Here is a 21,299-nt window from a genome sequence, read left to right as displayed (position 1 = left end):
CGGTTAGGCGAAGTTCATTGGAAGAGCGGAGTGAGCGGCTAGGTGTGTACCTCTGAGTAAGATCGGAAATGTAGGTTGGACAGGTTTTGTGGACAGATTTGTAGGTCAGACACAGTATCTTGAATCTGATTCTGGACTGGATAGGAAGCCAGTGGAGGGATTCAAGAAGGGGATCCGCCGTGGTGGAGCGATGGGAGCAGTGGATAATTCTGGCTGCTGCATTCTTAATGGACTGCAGTGGGGCTGTTCGGGTCATAGGGGGACCAGACAGAAGGGCATTGCAGTAGTCAAGGCGGGAAATTATGAGGGCATGGATGAGGAGTTTGGTGGTGGCAGAGGTCAGGAAAGGGCGAATCTTACAGATGTTACGAAGATGGAAGTTGCAGGACTTTGTGAGGTTTTGGATGTGGGGAGTGAAGGAGAGTGCAGAGTCCAGGGTGACACCCAGACAGCGGGCTTGAGAGGTAGGGCGAATGGTAGTGTGGTTAACAGTGACATGCACATCTGGGAACCACACTATTGTTGAGAGTAGCGGAAGCTGCTCATTGTGGTGCAAATAGTTGAAATGTAAACTATTTTTTCTGAGAAAGCATAAGGAAAAGTTTTAGAAACAATTATACAATTGTAGAAACCATTATTTGTTAAGTAATCGATTACTGTAGTCGATAAAGTTGGTGTGGAAAGGTAAGTTAAAGATAACAAGCAATATAGTCGTTTTATATTTACCCAGCACCCTTTTACAAATGGTATACCGGTAGTTGTTTTATATTTATACAGCAACCTTTTTATACTCTTGGCGTCAATAGAGAAAAGATTTGCATTGATGTATTTCAGGCACCCTTTTTAATAGACGCCATTATTACGTTCTTCCTGACAGTCAATGTCTTTAGGTGGTCAGTGGAGAAAGTTTACTGATGGGAATCTTTACACTTATAATGTAGCCTTAAAGCCTTAAATATTAAAACATTAAACTTTTCCTACAATTTCATTTTAGAATTACAGAGGCAGAAGACAGAGTTTCTTCATCAGCATCGATTGAGGACAGTTTGTGTGACAACAAATGCAAGCCAACAAGTAAATCCTCAGAAATCTCGGGTACAGTGAATGCACCCCAGCAAAGTAGAGCGAGGTCTGGAACTCTGCCTAGTGATTACACATTTGTGAATGAAAATGTGAAGTACCGAAGCAGAGACATCAGCTATTCAGCTGGACCTATACCAGAAACCCAGTCTGATGTAAAAAATGTATCAGAGTCAAAAGAAGAAATCCAGTGGCAAGATGCAATACTTGTGACCAAGAAACGAGGACCTGCACCTCAGAGACCACCTCCACCCAAGCTTGATAAATACTGGAGGCAGAGCGGTTCAACATCATCTCTTGCCACATCTTCTGAGTCTTTACTTTCATCAGCACAAGGGAAAAGTGTTCCTCCTTATTCTCCTGCAAACCTTGATACCGTCAAGCCTGAGACAACGCCTGACCACAGTCCAGGGGTGCCTTTTGATAAACCCTTAACTGTACACAACACTCAACTCTCTGGGTCCTCGGAGAATGCTGACCACCATCTAGAGAAAAAACGTACAAGTTCTGAGTCTGAAGGGTCTTCAAAGCCTTGCTATTTGCAGAAACCTGGCATGGAACGTTCACGATCACCTTCACCTCAGTTTGCTCCACAGAAGCTGACAGATAAACCACCACTTCTTGTTCAGGATGAAAACATAGCTAGGTATGTTTCTAGAAGGCAAACAACATTTTGTTGTCCTCATTGCACACAGTCATCCATCAAGTATATCAATTATATACCTAAAATGTTATTGATGGTTGTGAACACAGAGAAATACGATGGTCTATAATGGGGGATTTCAGATTACAGATGTCTGTAATTCGTACTTACGAAAGTGGCCTGGTCTGATGAATCACATTTTCTTTTAGAACATGTGTATGGCAAGGTGTGCATTGTTTACCTGTGGAAGTGCTGGAAAAACAAGTCCATCCACAGAGGCCCCACCTTGCAGCTTACATGAGTTCAAGGACCTGTTGCTAACATCTTTGTGCCAGAGAACAGAGGACACCTTCACAGGTCTTTTGGAGTCCACCCTTCCATGGATTAGATCTGTTTTGATGGCACAAGGTGGCCCTACACAGTTAGAGGCGGGTGTTTTTATTGTACTGGCAGATCATCTTGATAAAACATGTTTCCCAATTTAAATAATTTTTGTGGGTGTGTTCAATTTCTACTATTTTGATTTTGTTTGAGGGCTCGTTTCCACTATCGCGAATCCGCATGCGTCCAACGCATGTGGATTCGCACATGTAATGCAAGTGGATGGGCCTGTTTCCACTGTAGCGTTGTTGAGGTGCGTTTTTTTCAGCGGTGAAAAAACGCACAAAAGAGCCGCAGAATTCGCCTGCGAGTTGAATGCATGCGAATCGCATGCAATGTATTTAATAGGGAAATTGCATGCGCTTTCCCCATGTGTTTTTTGCCGCAAATTCGCATAGGTACCAATGTAAATTCACATGGCAGTGACATGGTTAAAATCGCATATACCCTCACCCATGCGAATTTGCGGCAAAAAACGCATGTGGAATCGCATCCGCATGCGATTTCATCAGCGGTGGAATCCAGGCGATTCCGCACCGCAATAGTGCAAACGAGCCCTTATACCATTACATTCTTTCTTTCACCATCTGTGCACTAGAGATGGTGCAGGAAATGCCAGCATGAAACATACAATTAGTACTAGCACAATGGGCTTGATTCACAAAGCAGTGCTAATGCATAGCACGTAACAGCGCACTTACCTTTACACGCCTGTCACATTGCGTGCTAAATGCATTGCACGGTCGTGCTATGCATTAGCATGGTTTTTTGTGAATCAAGCCCATTATGTCTTATGTCTGCCGTGTGCAGGAAGGCAGCATGCATGTGGTGAAAGGTGATGCCTTGAGAGATAACGATATTAACTGGAAACATTGGCTTAAATGGTCCACATGTTCAGTGCTGTGTACTTTTTTTGTTCTATATCCTAAAATATTAGTCTCTCACTTCTGCCTACCTAAGCTGTAGTAGTCTAAAAATCTGCTGCAGATTCCTTAATTCCCAGTGAAATTGTTGCCAAGTATATTGCACCAGCAGCAACTTGTGGCTACATACGCTTGAATCGTTGCCAGCAGCAAACCGCTTCTGCTGTAGTAGCTGCAATACAAGTATATGCGGCTACACGATACTGCTGGAGTGACACAATTGCCAGCAATTCCACTGTACATTAGCAGGATCTGTGACTGGTGTATATCACTTATCCAATAGATCCTTGTTAAGAGTTTTATTTTCACGATTTTTATTTTGTTTTTTGTTTTTTTGCAGTGGCAGAAAAATAGTACTTTTATCTATGCCTCAATATGCTTTTCCGTAATGTCCCTGTATTAGTCCTCTATCATAGTGCCCTTATTTTTATAGTGCACTCCAATACCTCTATAATTACAGTGCTCTCTAATGGAATGGATAGGTATAGTAGAACCTAATGCTGGAAATACACGTTAAGTTTTTACTTTAGATAGATGGGTTCGATAGATAAATTCCAACCTGTTGGATCTGGTCGATTCTACTTTCGTTTCGATTCTCCTCATTCAAGTGAATGTAATTGATAAGAAAAGATAAGGAATCGAGAGGAGAATCGAGCAGTGAATCGAGAGTAGAATCGACCGAAAGCGAAAACGACGGCACAAACGAACGCAAAAACGCATCGTGTATTCCCAGCATTAGGCACCTTTAAGTTTAAGTACAGTAACACTTTAATGCCTGAACCCTCTCCTAACTCCGCATTACCATCTGCACTAGTAGTACTGTCCTTTGTTTGACCCTTTTTTATAACTTGGTGTTTAATTCATGCCTGTGTTCATGAGGAAAGTTGGAAACCTTGTGATTTGCTTTTGTGTTACCCTGCCATGTAATTTTATAGAGCGTAGCATAGCATTTAGCCATTTTATGGTAATGTAACTGTGCTTCAGTTCAGATGTTGATGCGTTTCTAGATACATTATGTTGACATGGCACTTGTAAAATGTTTGTTCCTAAATATGTAAATGGTCATCACATGCATAACGATAAGTCGACATAACATTATGCATTGTATTTTATTATCAGGATTGAGCGAGTCATAGACAACACCAAAGTGAAGATGGTCCCAATTAAAATTGTCCATTCAGAGAGTCATGCAGAGAAGGAAAGCAGAAACAACTTATTGAGTGCCATAGAGCCTCCTGCCTTACACACGGATGTTTGTAAAGATCAGCTGAAGACTCTCAATACCTCCGAGCTATCGTACTCCCGTTTCTGCGCTTATACAAGGCATGATCCAGACCCAGAGGAGCAATCCACAATAACAGACAGCGAGTCAGTCCAAGAACCTCCTGAGATCATAACAGAGAGCTCTCTCCAGACCTCTAAGGGTAAAGATTTGGTTTATGCAGACTTGAAGTCAGAAGAACTGGTTAGAGAAATAGTAGGTAAAGACAAGTCTCTGGCAGACATTTTAGACCCTAACGCAAAAATGATGACTACAATGGACCTTATGGAAGGGATATTTAGAAAGGATGAACAGTTGCTAGAAGAAGCCCAGCAACGCAGGAAGATGCATCCAAAAGTTCCATCTCCAAGACCTCCAGATGAAAAGTATGTATTCAAACGCATCATTTTTTAAGCTGGCTCCTAGTGTCTAATAAGATAAAGGCCCCTATTCAATTAACTTTTCTCCTGTGTTTTCTCCCAGTAAATCATTTTTCAGCTTATCCCCCCAAAAAAACCTTTTCAACACTTAGCAATTGAAACAGTAGGTAAAAAGGTAATCTCAAATTTATTTTGAGTAATTTCTTGCTTTGGTGGGAGATTTAAAGGTATTTTATTATTAAAGTTTAAAAATATCTATTGGAGAAAACTCATGAGAAGAGTTAATAGAATATGGGCCATTGGAGTTGATCCATCAAACCTAACGCAATGAAACAGTTATTTCCCCTCCGAGCGCTTATTAACTAGCGCAACTTAATTGCCTTGCTGGGCATGCTAGTGGTAGTGTAGCATGCACAACTAAGCAATGGCTGATGTTCACAATAGCCACGTGGTAGTGATTTACTAGGGCGGCCACCACTATGTTACACACACGTAACAGGGCAATTAAGTTGCACTAGTTTATTAGCGCTCGAAAGGGGAAATAACTTGTTTGATAAATCAAGCCCAATGTCTTTTAAAGGTATTAAGAGGAAAGAGATCTGGCAAAGATTTCTAAACAGTCATTCATGCCATAAGCATCTATAGATAGATATTTGGGGGGGGGGGGGGGGGGGGGGAGGGTCAGTTCTGTCGTACACATGCTAGATAATCATCTGGCTTAGCAGAAATCCATCTAGCCTGCATAAAAGGCTTTAGGTTCTCAAACCATCCTTTTAAGACATCAAATGTGCCCAGTGTTGCAATTCTGCATGGTATATGCAGTAATTCTTTATGTAATGCATGGTGAAGTTGAGTCCTCTTGTAAAGAGAACATGTGGGCAACTGGCTTCCCCTCAGGTACTCAGACAGCTATTTGCTGATTATTGCATGTTCGAATTGGCTGCATTTTTGCAGCATGTTGGGAAGTGTAAGATCTACAGGAACAGTATATCAACAGAGGTCATTCTGGTTATGTGTACGCATGTACATTGTTCCCAAAATATTACAGCCTTGATTTTAGAAATAAGCAGCCAAACGTAGAACAACTTCGTTAATTTAGAAATAAGCATGTCATAATTTTCAATTGCTGCCAAAACAAATAAACCCATTTTAAAAATAAAAGTTGCAGATGATGATCCAAAATTATGAATAATTCCTAACCAACATGTACTTATTAATTTTATATGATAATGAAAACTCAGAAAAATCATAGGTAAGATGCTATATTATCCATTCCAGTGAATGATTTTGCTGATATAGGTTTGACAACAAAAACACATTTGTTAGTAACGTAGGCGGAATAAGTGCAGAGAACAGGCAAACATTCAGCAGTGTGGGAAGTGGGGTGCAGCACAGCTGATGTTGAACGATAGCTGGATTCATAGTGTTGGATAATAAACTAGAAATGTTTAAATAGACCACCCTTGCATCTGCTGTCTTGTTTATTTGAATTTCAAGTTGGGGCCACAGAAGACATTGATTTTAGTGATGTTAACTGGGGGGTAGGTGGTTGATGGGTGGGTTACAGTCTTCTCCTGTGGGGTTATTGCCACTAATAAAGTTATCTATATCGGACAGGTTGCTTTGCTATGGCTCTTTTTTTCAGTGGTAGGTTTTGGTATTATATGTATGAGCCAGTAGTGATAAGTTTGCAGTCGGGTATTTTGTTTCTGCAAATGTCAGTGGGGGAGTGATGTTCCCTTTGGCTTAGTAGTACATATTTTGGGAGGGCCATGGACTAGTACATCGTAAACCAGGTGGACTGATGTTACTTTGTAATCTGTCTAGACAAGACTCATATTTAGAGCCCATAGACCCTAGAAGCGGTGTAGAGCAGTGCTCAATGCTTTGTACCACCTCTTCTCCATCACTGTCAAGGCCCTCTGATCATTAATGCAGCTCCATCAACACTGCCTACAGTCTAATGTGGGGCCATATCAGAAATATGTCAAGCACATTTTCATGGAGTATAGACAGGCAGACCCATTTACTTTTATGGAAACAGGCCACAGAGGTAAAGATACATGGCAGCATGCAGAACAGACACAGCGATGCACTACTCATGTTTAGGTTACCATGTATCAGCTTACGCAAGATGTACTTAAATGACTGGAAAAGGAAGTGTTTTATCATGGCAGTACTAAAGCTCTTACCCCTGTAAGATGTCATTGGACGTACAAATGTCACTTGTTTCTCTCTACAGGGCTTCAGTTGTTCACTGTAAAATTACATTTTCAACATCAATTAGTTACTGTTGAGGCCTGGGGACATCCAGCCTTCCTTAGAAATAAAGGGTAGTTGAATGGTTGCGTGTCATTAGAGGTAGGGTTATTTTGCAAGAAACAAGCTGCCAGAATGACAATAGGTTCTTTGTACCACTGGTTTCATAATTTTGCACCTTGCATTGTTTATATTAATCTATATAAACTACATTTGCTTTCATTATAGTAGACATGAAAATCAGGTTTGTTCAAGGGAGTATCTGCCTGAAGACACAGCTGAATCCACAACCTTTATATCTTTACTCAGCCTACCATAAATATTTGTGTAAGCTGTGATCTGCAGAATGCATGCATTGTCACATTATTATCAGACACAAGGCCTGTACAGATGCTGCTGTCATCTGGAGTCATCGCTAGTAATCATTCCAGGTGGCACTTTCAGGAATGGTCACTGTCCAGATGCGCTACTAAGCTACATTCCAGCAGCCCATTCTGCTCTATGTTGAGGGGAAAGGGAAAGGCAAGTTGGAGGCACTGAGCAATCATGCGTATTTATCCTCAGATACTTAGTGAAATGGCATAGCGGATTGCTAAATGAGATCACCTGTACTGTCGCTGCATTTTCACCTGAGATGATCATGAACAACTGTACCAATGCACTGCTTGGTTGGAGGTGTGTCCGATAGAGCGTTTGGACTGGCACACCTTCTCATGGGGTCATTTTCAAGGTCTCCTCTATTTTCAAAAGCACTCCCTTCGTGTTAGTGGTACAATCCAACCACCAGAATACTGTGCAGACAATTGAGCAGGCCAGCTAGCATCATAGGTCTTTGCAAACAAAAGCATTTGAAAATAATAAAGGAAACTGAGCAAATCCCATTGGGAAAAGTATTAATCCAAAACCTGTCATAGGTTCAGAGCTGTCAGACTAGCGACACCTATTGTAAGTGGCAGCTACCTAGGAAAAATACATGTACAGTGCATTTTACTATGGGGCACATGTACTTCTTACATGTATATGCAATCATGTATTTTACAGTTTTGTTGTCAATAGTCTAATTTCCAGTCCTTCTGTGTGTTCCTCATTCCACTGTATATAATTATTATATATTCTATGTGTTATGTTTATCCTACAGAAAGGAGGAGGAGAATTTGGCTGCAGCCAGCTCTCTGACAACCAGTTCTACGTACTACAGCACATCCGCCCCCAAAGCTGAGCTCCTCATAAAGATGAAAGATATGCAGGAGCAGCAGCACATGGAGGAGAGCTCAGAGGACGAGATGGACCACAACTTGTATGAGAAAAAGGTAACCTGAAACATTACACCAAAATTCTATCAATAATACTTCAAATTAGATGATTTAAAGTGTATCTGTCGGGCATAAAATCAGAAATTAATTCTTTATTTTTATCTGGTAATAAGGAAGGTAACCAGGCAATTCAAAAGTTAAAATCTCTATTAATTTTCTTGTTTATAAATGATCATTCCCCAGTTTACTTGACTCTTATTTGGCACACACAAAATTTGGTACACAAAAAGGAAGTTGCAGGGCATGCTGGGTTGTCATTTTTTGCTTCTGTACATTAGTTAAGTCTGAGGGGAAATAAAAAAGCAAAAAAAGACAAACCAGCATGCCCTGCAACTTCCTTTGTGCGGCAACATACCAAATAAGAGTCAGGTAAACTTGGGAATGATCATTTATAAACAAGAAAAGTAAAAGAGATTTTAACTTTTGGATTGCCTGGTTCGCATCCGTATTACTTGTTCACCAGATAAAACAAAAGAATTGATTTTTATTTTATGCCTGACAGTTACACTTTAAAAAAAAAAAAAAAAAAAGAATGCCACTGATCTTTATAAAGAAAAACCTCACCTGGCATGAATTATTCATACAGTGTTCTTTGCCTTTTAAAACTATGCACTCGCTTTGACATTTTCATGTTTTATTGTTGTAGAACATTAGTCGTAACACATTCAAAGTGTCTTTTATTGTTTGTTTTTCTTTAATAAAAAACTCTGCAAAGTGATTTAATTCAATTAGCAAAAACTAACAGAAACAAATTATAGTATTACACAGTTTATTGTTGGTGCAGCCATTTGATATCAAAAGTCATATATTTAGTTAAATGCAGATCATTATAGTGTGTTCCAGAAGTGTGAATTGGTATAAATACTCTTATACCCGGGAGGTTCCAAGATGGTGTGAAAAATGATACAGAACCCCGGCTGAAAAGCCCTATATTCATTATGATGAGAAATTAAGGCTCCAAACAGTCAAAAGATATTGTCAAGGACAAGTCAGGGAATTAATAGCTTCACTCAACAGCACTACAAACACACCTTAGATTTTTGTTGCTCAATACAATTGTTTGGGATTTTTTCAATTTAAAATGTACAATGTGTACTTCAGACGATTAGCCTTCCCTTTTATGTCTGGCAATCGACACGCTGGGAAATCTTTGGCTGATGGTATTCTTGTGCCCATAGCACACCTTCCATCTACAGAATAGAACAGGTTTTATAATGGATAGCCAAGCAGACTGTCTGCATAATGATCATTCTTAACTGTCAACCATAAAGATCAGGAACAGTTTGGGGGGCACAATTATTTTAGGTGTGTTTGTATCATTAGAGTACAATTAAATTAGACATCAACAAATGGAAATAGAATGGCATGGCTTTAAATCTGCCAGCAAAAATGCGGGATCATGTAAGAAGGAGGTTTTGAGCGAGGCCACCAAGAAACCTTGTGAAGGAGATAAAAGCCTCCGTGACAGAGACTGCAGAGACTATGCAGTGACCATGCAAATAAGAACAGATGCCCAGTTACTTTACCTATCACAGCTTTATAGGAATGTGGCAAAAAGAAAGCAACTGTTTACCTCCCCTCATTATTTACCACCACATTGCCAGAAGGCATACAGGAATTGCAGTCATCTGGAAGAAGGTTACATGAACTTATGAGATCAAACTGAAGTTTTTGGCCATGTAACTAAACACTATATTTGGTGTAAGTTAAATTCCATGTTACCGTAAACGCATGATCCCCACCCTGAGGTATGTTGGAGCCAGCACCATACTGTGGGGATGCGTGTCTATAGCATGACCTAAAATAAGTGGATGCAAAGTACCGGGAAATACTTATGTAGTCTACAAGAATCCTGTAAGATTTGTCCTCCAGCACGTTGTTGCCCCCAAACATAATGCTAAAGCTACACAAGAATAGCTAAAAAACCTTAACGTCCTGAAGTGCTCAGAACAAAGTTCTGATTTTATTCCAACAGAAAATCTGCGGCTTGGCTGAAAAAGGGCTGCTGACTCACTATCCCCATACAACCTGACTGAGCTCGAGGAGTTTTACAAAGAGAAGTGGTGGAAATTGCAGTATTCAGATGTGTAAAGCAGACTTAAACTCTAAAATGAACAAGGCAATTTTTTAAAGCAATCATGGTAAAAATAATTGTATCGCCTTCGGAAATTTAACTTTTCAAAACATATTGTGCTCACTGCCTCCCGTATCTGTGCACCTATATATACACAAACGTGTAGACTGTGAGCTCCTCTGAGGCACAGTTATTGATATGGATTGTTCAGTGTAAACTCTGCAGAAAAAGTTATTACTAATTAAAAGCAAGCTACTCTAACAAACAAACACAGAACATTTATATTGCGCTTTTCTCCTGGCGTACTCAAAGCGCCAGAGCTGCAGCCACTAGGACGCGCTCTATAGGCAGTAGCAGTGTTAGGAAGACTTGCCCAATGTCTCCTACTGAATAGGTGCAGGCTTACTGAACAGGCAGAGCCGAGATTCGAACCCTGGGCTCCTGTGTCAGAGGCAGAGCCCTTAACCAGCCACTACTAGTAGTTGTAAGAAAAATGCTACATAGTAGAAGGCAATGGAAATTCCCCATATAGTTATTTATTTTTAATGTAACCGTTACGAGACTGCAGCATTGCTCTTCTAATAAGTAGTTGAAATGGCTCCAATATGAGTTAAGTCACATTGCTGTCTGAAACTTGACAGCCATTTTTGTCTGTCCTGCCTTAGTGTGAAATAAGAGACATTCTGTTTCAACTACCTATGTGGACTGCCTTGGTGAAAAAAGGTATTTTCCAGCACCATCACTGTATGAATGGTGTCATCTGCCTTAAAATTTTCTTCTAATAAGCCAGGCAGCAAGTTTCAGCACTCTGGCAGTCTGGGACACATCTCCCCCATTAGGCACTTGAGGACCACATTATTAACCATGAAGCGCCTCTCATAACTCTGGAAGGTGAAAGAAGGCATAGCAATGCTCTGGTCACAACTGCCTCATTCATAATAAACATTATTTCCATGAATTCCTGTGAAAAAGCATTATGGATGTATTGGGGGAGAGGTAAATTACTATCATAAACTTAACAAATCTAAAAGATCCAATTAAAAAAAAAATGACGAACTGGCGCTTTAAAAGAAAGCAATCCAGTAAAAAGATGAAACGATGAGATGGAAAGTTCTATTGAGGGAACTATTAGATGTTTGATGCCAGTTAAAATAGTTAACCTTATTTGTGGCAAATTAACAAAGTAGTTTTCAAGATGTTTTCATCCTCCTTTGAAATCATTTTCAAACATTTCCAAGGTCACATTAAATCCTGTATATTTCACAGCCGTGTTTAAATGCTGGTACTCAGTGGCAATAACTTTCTATTAAATTACTGGATCACATTTTCTGCATTATGCCAGTAATATGCTAAGCTATGTAAAAGATGAAGTTTGAGCCTTTACAATCATGCAGTTACTAGACACACTTTCGATTGCTATCATTCACATAAAATAAGTGTATACATTTTGTGTTATTTGGTTCAGCTCTAGATAGTTGAACTTTGTTGACAACATTTAACTCTTTCAGGTGAGGGCAGGTAAGAAACAGAAAGGCAAGAATACGTTGTAACACAATTGTGACCAGATAATCTTCACAAAACTAAACATTTAAGATGATATCTTTCAAAAACTTAAAGTGGCCCTTTAGTGGATTCATGCATATGAATCTTCCTGAGCCTCTTCCTTCCTGTATTATCCATTCCTTGTATTTCAAATTGATTACTTGGCAATCAGGTCACAGCTGAACTTACTAACACCCACATGACCACTCTCATCCTCTAAAAGGGAGCAGGCAGCATGAGTCATCACAAAGGAAGGGGCAGGGGTGATCACATGGAGGTCAGCAGGTAGGTTTAAATGAGCTGCAGGATTATTACCGTATGTGTGGCTGGATAATAGTGAAAGAAAATATGTTCAGGATAAGAAACCGCAACTGTGCTACTTGTTTCAAGATATTATGTTTGAGTCATATGCATGGATCCTCTGCAAAGTCACTTTTAGTTTCTGTTGTAAATTAATATATTTGCTTTTAAATGTTTAATTTAATGACATTTTAATTTTCTGGTAACCGCGGCTAATGTGTTGCAAGACTTTACTGACTTTTTATTTGTCATCTAAGCTCAGCTGAAAGGGTTACCATACACGTTGCTAACATTTCACATTTTCTTAATAGTGTAGCTACACTACTATAATTTTTGACATTGGTATCTTAATGCTTTCTGAACTTGCTGTATGATATTGCCACCAAAGTATAAATCATAATGATTGAATGCTATGGTCATATCTTTTTAATTTTTTCAAACTATGTTTATAAAGTATCCCTAGCCGTTAACACCTGTTTTTTGCTGGCAAAACTGCTAACCTTCAGAGACATTAAATTTACTTGCAGAGTCCCCATAAACAGGTTGCAGCCTGATCTTTTCCCAGCACTGGGGAATGGGTGTCACTGTCATGGGGTACTTCCACTATTAATTATTTGTATATATTTTTTATATGCATAGGCAGCACAGTGGCATAGTGGTTAGCATGCTTGCCTTGTAGCGCTGGGTCCCCGGTTCGAATCCCAGCCAGGGCACTATCTGCACGGAGTTTGTATGTTCACCCTGTGTCTGTGTGGGTTTTCTCCAGGTACTCTGGTTTCCTCCCACATCCCAAAAACATAAGTTAGTTAGTTTAGGGCTCCCCCCTAAAATTTTCCATAGACTATGTTACATACACTACACCATACAAACAGACATATGACTAAGCTAGGGATTAGATTGTGAGCTCCTTTGAGGGACAGTTAGTGACAAGACTATATACTCTATACAGCGCTGCGGAAGATGTTGGCGCTATATAAATACTAAATAATAATACACAGAGTTTTATATGACTACATTCATTCATTAGAATAGAAATCATATTTAGTTATAATTATTGTATCTGCAGAGCTAGCGTAACCTGACTGTGTGAGCAGTGCACCACTGTATTGCCCATCCTTTGCATGTACTACCACAGCAAGATGACTGAGGAAAAAGAAGTAGGTCCTTGCAGTGTCCTCTCCATGAGTTGTTTTTTTAAGACACTAATAGATATGGCTTGTGTCATTTTTTTATTTATTTTTTTGGTCCATGTTAAAAAGTAACTTCATCTACTAGTTAGTAATTATTTGAAAAAGATTAAAGGGAAAGTTGTGGAGCTCTTCTTGTGGGAAAGATTAATGAGCAAGGTTATCATCTGTGGTGGGAAGCACACAAAGTCATTCAGGCTAGTTCTTTGCTGAGCCATCCTAATGCACTGTGCTCTATCCTACACGCACTGCCTGGGGCTGTAAATCTACCACTGCAAGCAGCACTGCGATCTAACCCCTGTTCCCCTCAGCCATTTTCCTTATTTAAAGAAACAGGCTAATCAGAGAACACAAGAGAAGAGCAAATATTTAGCCTACCACATTGTTTATCTTTTTATTAGTAGACGTTCTGTTGCTTACCTGTCTTGTTTTTCATGGCACGCCACTCTTCTCACTTATTTACATTGGCAATTGTAGCTTGAAATCTTGTTTGTATTGAATCATACCAGTGTCTTCCAGTATGCTTAGTATGAAAATGATCAACCCATGGAAAAAATAGGCTGTCATTTTGTGTCAAATCAACAGTTTGTAAGATTGACCATGTCAGATTTTAACAATTTTACTTGTTGGAACTATTACCTCCCTAAGGCCTCTTTAAGACAGATGGCTTAACTGCACTCTTGTCTTGTGTAGCAGTTCAGCATCCCTTCTGCTTCCCACAGGCCCCATTTGGGTGCAATTTAACTGCATCCAAATGGCAGCAGTTGTAACACTGCGTGTTGGCGCGTGACACGCTGTGGGGTTACCTAATGGCAGATGGTACAACAAGATGGCGCTGCGAGTGTGCAGTGTGGTGTAGGAATTGATCACAATCTATTCTGGTGTTGTATGTTGGCGTAAGCATGCATAGCTATTAGTCAAAAAGAAAACCATGCACAGGAAAGCTGAGTAAGCACTGAGGGAGTGCATCAAACTAATAAATTGATTGTAGATCCAACAAAGAGAAAAAGAGGGCTTTGCACATCCCTTAATAAAACGTCACTTTTATTCCGATTGTAACAAATTAAAAGGCATACTTTACATATTCCATGCAGCACAGAGAGAGAGGTACAAGGCTGGTGGGGAGGTCGACAGCCGTTTCGCGCCGTCACATACTGTGGCGCATCATCAGGACCTGCATGGAACCTCTCTGTGCTGCATGGAATATGTAAAGTATGCCTTTTAATTTGTTACAATCGGAATAAAAGTGACATTTTATTAAGGGATGTGCAAAGCCCTCTTTTTCTCTTTGTTGGATCATGTATAGCTATTAGATGTCTATGCATGCACCCTTTCTTTGCTGAGGCTGCCGTAAGCTGCACTAATTTACCATCACAAACATTTACAACCAGTTTAGAATTCTTCCTAAAGCAATAAAGATGTGTATGCATAGGCACCTTTATGTGTCATCAGGAAAGAAGAAAAATAGGTAACAAAATATAATTGAAAATATTTTTTTAGAATACGGTCAGTGATGGATAGACCTACAGACCATAACTGCAGCCTGGCTTGTACATGGTTAGTATTTACCTATGGATTCTCTGGTGTTAGGACATTTTACTGATCTATAGCTCCTGGTGCACGTCTTTTATTCCCACTAGCACAAAAGTGAAGAGGGAGTGGTTTGAGTTGGAACTAACATAGGGATGGATTTCTTTAGGCCAATACACACCTGCATCTTGGGTTGCCCAAAACAATCCTTTGAGTGAATTTTATGCAACAGATCCCCTACAACAAGCTACACAGCTGTGTGGCAGACAGCCAGACAACAGGCAATCCCGCATCTGCCTCAAACTGAGAAAGGGCTCGGTTTTCAGTGCATTGTGGGTGGGTAGCCGATGCTGAGCTGCCGGGGCCGAAGGAATGGGGCCTACAGCTGCAGCATGGAGTGGAAGCTGGGCACAATAAGGGGGCACCAATTTTCTCAGAACCTTAAGCAATTATGCATAACTTTTTCATTTTTCTCTCTTTAAGTACACTTTAAGCCTGTGGTGCTAACACATACCCCTAATCTCTGCCAGAGTGGATCAGGAATGTGTTTTTAGAAAGCACTCACCATTTCAGCCCAAAAAAGATACCACTTATTTGCCTTCTACAAGGCATAATATTTGTTACAGTAGTCACTACTGAAGAGTATATAATGACAATATTTACAGTGGTTTCCAGTTGCTGTGTGTGTCTGTCTTATCCACAATAGACTATGCATTGTACAATAATCACCAGACTGTAGTCGTTGTATAACTGAGCAAAAAGAAGGATACAAATCAAATGATGTTTAGTCCAGTTATTTAATGTAAGGTTTAATCACTATCAGTGCAGCATTATATCAGGGTGTCCTCTATAGTCCTGTGTTACATTGTGTGTAGTGAATCCTTTCAACATAACAGCTGTATGTCACTGACTGATGAGTTAACACGCTTCTCATCTCTCTTCTTTACAGCAAGAACTTATAGACAGTATCAGCAGGAAGCTGCAGGTCCTGCGAGATGCTCGAGAAACCCTCTTGGAGGACATCCAGTGTAACAATGCTTTAGGCGAGGAGGTTGAAGTCATCGTGAAGGAAGTCTGTAAACCAAACGAGTTTGACAAGTTTCGAATGTTCATTGGGGATCTGGAGAAAATTGTTAATCTTCTGTTGTCTCTGTCTGGAAGACTGGCTAGAGTGGAAAATGCGCTTAATAATCTGGATGATACTGCTTCCGCAGAAGAACGGGTAAGCTGCAATGAACAACTTGCTGTGGGGAAAACTGTATGGTTTATGTAAATGAAAAAGTATATTTCAAACGGATTCCAGACATAAGTATTTTCCTACATGTATTATAAGGCAAGCTGCTACTCTGGCCAACATAGTCACAATAACTGACACACAAAAAAAAATTTGGCCCTAGACTACAGTACTTACACTACATAATATAGACATATGGCAATGGTAGGGTTTAGATTTTGAGCTCCTTTGAGAGACAGTTAGTGACAATATATATATATACATTGCACAGCGCTGCGTAATATGTCGGCGCCATATAAATACTAAATAATAATAATAAAAAAAGGCTTCAGCAATAAGCTTGTATTAGGAGGATCAGGATCACAGACACAACATGTTTTGGGCTGAGTCTTTCCTCCGGTGTGATCTTGACCAGCATGTAGAACTAACTCTTGCCACGTGGTGTTCATTGTGTGCATTTCCGCTGATTCCACTTGTATCGGGGGGGGGGGGGGGGGGGGATCCGGAACACAAAGTTATTGGTATGCAGTAATTAGTTGTGCAGTGCAGTAAGTGCAATTAGGTGTGCAGTAAGCAGGACAGCTGTTTAGCTTTTTATGTTGTCACAGGCTGATGCTGCTCTGTTATCTACCGGAGGGACCAACATGCAGATGCATCGGCCACACTTAATTCATTTAGTGCAAAACCTTGTAAAACTGCACTTTAGTTTTAAATGTAGCTTGAAAAGTCATATGTATCGTACTCAGTAACCCAATGTAAGATAACTCAAGCAATTGTCTTGTGGTTGTGGTATACAAAGTTAAAATGTGGCAAATTCAGGCAGCTTACTAAGTCATTGGTCCTATGCTGGTTTTATGCAGAAGAGACCTTACAATCTGCTGTCCACATCCTCTACTGGGGAACAAACATTCATGCTGCCTGTCAGCCATTTCATTTATAGCTCCGTATAGTCATTTTCCCTACAATAAAGGCACACTGCCTTGCGCTTTTTCCAATGCTCAGAGATTACCAGCGACCTAGTACGGGATTTCATAATCTCTTATTCCAACAATTACAATTTCCCCTAATCTGATATTGGAACCTGATAGCCACATCTAATGCAAACTTGCATAAGTCATATTTGTACAATAACATATACTGTATTGTGCTGCTGGTAGAGATGTGTGCATTTCAATGCATATGAGCATGTATGGCATGCATTAGAAAGCACATACACAAACACATTAATAACTGAAGACCCAGCCTTCCACTTATCTGCGCCTATCTCTACTCATCCTCTCCAATTCTCCTCAAAATTAAATTTGGGTCACTGTCCTTTAATGCCGGGAACACACAATGCAATTTCTTGTTCGATCGCTGGGAATAGGGGGATTATTTCTGACATGTCCAATCTGTTTTCGATCGGGAAAGCAATCAGTTTTGCAAAGTTATTATTGGAAAATTGATTCCTTTATTGATCGGGAGCAGTTTGGACGTACACACTGTACAACTTCCCGTCCAATCACCCGTCGATTGGACGGAAAATTGCATTGTGTGTTGCCAGCATAAATCAGCTTCTGTCCCACTATTGCCCCTGACCTTGTTTAAAATACACTCCTAACCACCCTGTTCTCCCTTCTCTGCCTTTCAAAGCCTTCATTGCTTATAACCTCTTGCAAGCTTCAACTGAAATACTTATCTTATGCATATTTAGAAATCACCTATGTACCATTTTCTTTCTCTTAATCCTTTAGGGCTTGTTTCCACTACACGCGGATTCTGGATGCAGAAAACTGACTCCAATGAATGCCTATAGGAAATCTGCATCAGAAAAATCGCGTTAAGTGGAAACAGGCCCATAGACATTCATGGGAGTCAGTTTTTCTGCATCCATAATCTGCGTGTAATGGAAACAGGTCCTTAGAGTTAACTAATCAATTTACTCTACCTGTTGCATTCCATTTTCCCTCCTTGATAAAGCCTGGTACATACGCTACATGGGGCAGGGCCAAGACAGCTGTTCTGCATCCTCTTAATCAATAATCTAGCATGTGTACAGGTGTCCCTTAAGCTCAGCTAAAGAGCCAATCACATTGTATCCCTGCTTACCCCTCCCACTGGAAGCTGCTCTATCAGGTGCTTGTTGTCATCTGGAACTCAGCCTAGGCAATCATTCAGGTATCGATGGCCCCTGAGCACATTTTTACCATGCACACTAAAAGTCGCTCCATTGTATGCTGCCTTGTTATTCCAATCTGCCATATCCAAAGAAACTGTATTCAAGACTCAAGAACATCTGGGCTGTATGTCTATACAGTGATAGATCCCCACAGTGTCACCCGAAGGATCAAACTTGATCCTGAAGGACAACACTAATACTTACATCTTTAGGGTGTAAGCTTGATTAAAATAGGGCTTCTACTCCTGAACAATACCATAGTTTGTACTTGTTGTTTGTATAAGTTTATTTTATCGTAACTTATCTTATATTGTATTTAGAAGGTGTGGCAGAGTAGCAATTGCCTGAGCTGATTTTATTATTTTAATTTTTTTAGACCGAAGATTTTTTTGGTATTCAGTATGCTGTAGGAAGCCCACTTCATCTTTCCCTTATCACGTTATCATAGAAATTATTTGCAATATGAAGTCAAGAGTGCATGTTTATAGGCTAATGTCTCAGGTGGTTGTCAGATCATTCATATGTGTTACACACTTCCATATGTGTTACACATATCGAACAGCCATCTTATATTGGTACCCAGCCATCCTGTAGCTGCTTTTGCTACAGAAAGGCTACTGTAAACTTAGCTAAACTATCTAGCTTGTTAGTTTGCATTATCTTTTTAGGTTTGTAAAATGTATTCATTTTGTTGGTGTACTAATCTGTTGTGGTGCTGATCGGTTTGGTTGTTTCATTACAGAGGACATTAGTTGAGAAGAGGAAGTTACTAACAAGACAACATGAAGATGCAAAGGAACTTAAAGAGAACTTGGACCGCCGTGAGCGCACTGTTTATGACATTTTGGCGAACTATCTTAATGAAGAAAACCTTGCAGACTATGAGCACTTTGTGAAGATGAAATCAGCACTCATCCTTGAACAGCGAGAACTGGAAGACAAAATCAAGCTGGGAGAAGAGCAGCTCAAATGCCTGACTGACAGCCTCAGCGCAGAACGTGTCAAGTAACCAACGGCAGAGCCAAAGCTGGACTTCTGGCTGGCCACACCCCCCACCTTCCATATGTGTTACACACAATGAAACACACACCTTACTAGCAATAATTTTTGAAGTGATTGGAATACATATATTTAATTTTTTTTTTATTTTATGTTGTACTATACATGGACTCTGTATTTTAGATCCTTAGGTGTTTATGTTAGAAAGGCAGATGTAAATGTGCAAGTTTTAAATCCTCCATATAGTGAACTCTGTTACAGTATCCTGCATGTAAGCCAGCACCGTTACGGTTTGTGTCATGTTTATCATGTTACTTGTCGGAAGTCCTGAAGCACAGCATTTGAATCACATGACCACACATCTGATCTCTGTATAGCCATTGCAGATGAATAGTTGGGACATTTTTCTATTTTGCCGTCTTGTTTTTTTTTTTTTTTCCTTTTCTGAGCTCATCCCGCCTGTTCTGCAGAAGTTTTATTTATCATTCTGAAAATCTCCTGTTGTCTCGGTCTCTTTGGAGAAAAATAATAAACATCCAAAAAGAAATGTCGTTTGTATAATTTTGATTTAAAAAGAAAAAAGGGGATACCGTGAAAAGCCGGTCAGTATGAATTCCCAAGGTAACATCACAACAAAAGCACTACACCGCTATCCAGGGTGATATATTGAAATAAAATCCCTCCTTAACTGTCTGATGCCAGGCTTGTGCATACTGTATGAATAGCCAATCTGAAAAATGTTCTTCTCACAGCTTGTACTGATTTGTGTTATTAATGTACACAGTGTCGGACTGGGAGTAAAGCTGAGAAAATCCACTTGCTGGCCAAGCAGCAGTAATCATGTGTTGCTGCTTACAGTGAAGACTTGCTGCAGGTTTCTATTGAGAGTGATAACACAGGGTTACTGCTGCTTGGCCTTGGCCAGCAGGTAGAGCCTGATGCACTAACTGTTGCACAGCAGTATTATCGGTAGTACCACCAGCAGTGCACCGAGCGTTACACTATTAGTGTGACCCACATTATTTGCATACCGTGAACGTTGACACAGTAACACGCTGTAATGTAGCAACCCTTGTATTACTTGAGGACCCGTGGGTCGCGCTAATAGCAGCCAAAGCCCAAATTACAGTTAAAACAATGTAATTCGGGCAGCAGCAATAGCCAAAGCCTGAACCATGCAGGGAAATTAATTGTTAGCTCATGAGTAGTGGGATAGGTTAGAACGAGGGCAGGAGTATAGCTAGATCAGGGTGAACAGTGTTTCAGCTTCACCCTGCGCCCACATTGCCCAATGCCGTTTTTATATGTATGCGGGAAGGGGCCCACAATTTCACACATGAGCAGTGTTTGGAAACCATAGTGAGATAGTTATAAGTATTCTCGCCTCACAGAGCTAGAGTTCTGGGATCATTCCCAACCTGGACACTGTCTGTGCGGAGTTGTGTTGTAATTGTATTTATATAGCACTGCCATCTTACGCAGCACCTTACAGAGTATATATTCATGTCACTAACTGTCCCTCATGGGCTCGCAGTCTAGTTTCTATCACAGTTGTATGTCAGTTATAGTCTAAAGCTACGTACACATCTTACTCGCCCATGCCCAGTCTGGATGCCACACCCACAGCTTCGGGCGTGGCCAGAAGATGAAGAGGGACCTTGCCCTGGAAAGATGGGCTCGATGATTGTCAGGAAAGCTTCTGGACCATCCAGAGTCTTACAACTGCTAAGGTAAGTAACTTCCTCTCGCCCCTCTACAGTTTTGCTTTAAATATAACTGAGGTTTGCACATTATCAGTGTTTTCTACAAGGTTTTACCTGATGACCAGGTAAACTATAGAGTAGCTGGTATTTGTCTGGGATGCGCTCTTTAAACTGTTGCTCACAGAGGCCAAGGTCCACTTCCATCCAGTGACAGGTTGTATTGATGTCTCTAAAGACAGGAAAATATTGTTTGCAAACGTGATTTATCTTATTAGTTAATACTAGAAGCCACGACACTTTAGATTTAACATAATGGCATATATATATATTAT

General features: G+C 40.2%; 1 protein-coding gene across 4 annotated transcripts in view; it reads left to right on the top strand.

The window, feature by feature from the left end:
- SHROOM2 (shroom family member 2) overlaps positions 1-19,811 on the top strand; it is a 289,384-nt gene extending 269,573 nt beyond the window's left edge. For all 4 annotated transcript variants that reach the window (XM_068269899.1, XM_068269898.1, XM_068269900.1 and 1 more), the window contains 5 exons: positions 995-1,726; positions 4,147-4,674; positions 8,066-8,237; positions 15,823-16,095; positions 19,008-19,811. In XM_068269899.1, the coding sequence (XP_068126000.1) occupies positions 995-1,726; positions 4,147-4,674; positions 8,066-8,237; positions 15,823-16,095; positions 19,008-19,274 (1,972 nt within the window). In that variant the 3' untranslated portion in view covers positions 19,275-19,811. The remainder of the gene's footprint in view (positions 1-994; positions 1,727-4,146; positions 4,675-8,065; positions 8,238-15,822; positions 16,096-19,007) is intronic.
- The last annotated feature ends 1,488 nt before the right edge of the window (positions 19,812-21,299 follow it).

The sequence above is a fragment of the Hyperolius riggenbachi genome, chromosome 2 (genome assembly GCF_040937935.1).
Source record: "Hyperolius riggenbachi isolate aHypRig1 chromosome 2, aHypRig1.pri, whole genome shotgun sequence".
Lineage (NCBI taxonomy): Eukaryota > Metazoa > Chordata > Amphibia > Anura > Hyperoliidae > Hyperolius > Hyperolius riggenbachi.
Note: the sequence above shows the minus strand (reverse complement) of the source record. Positions and strands in the feature narration are given on the sequence as shown.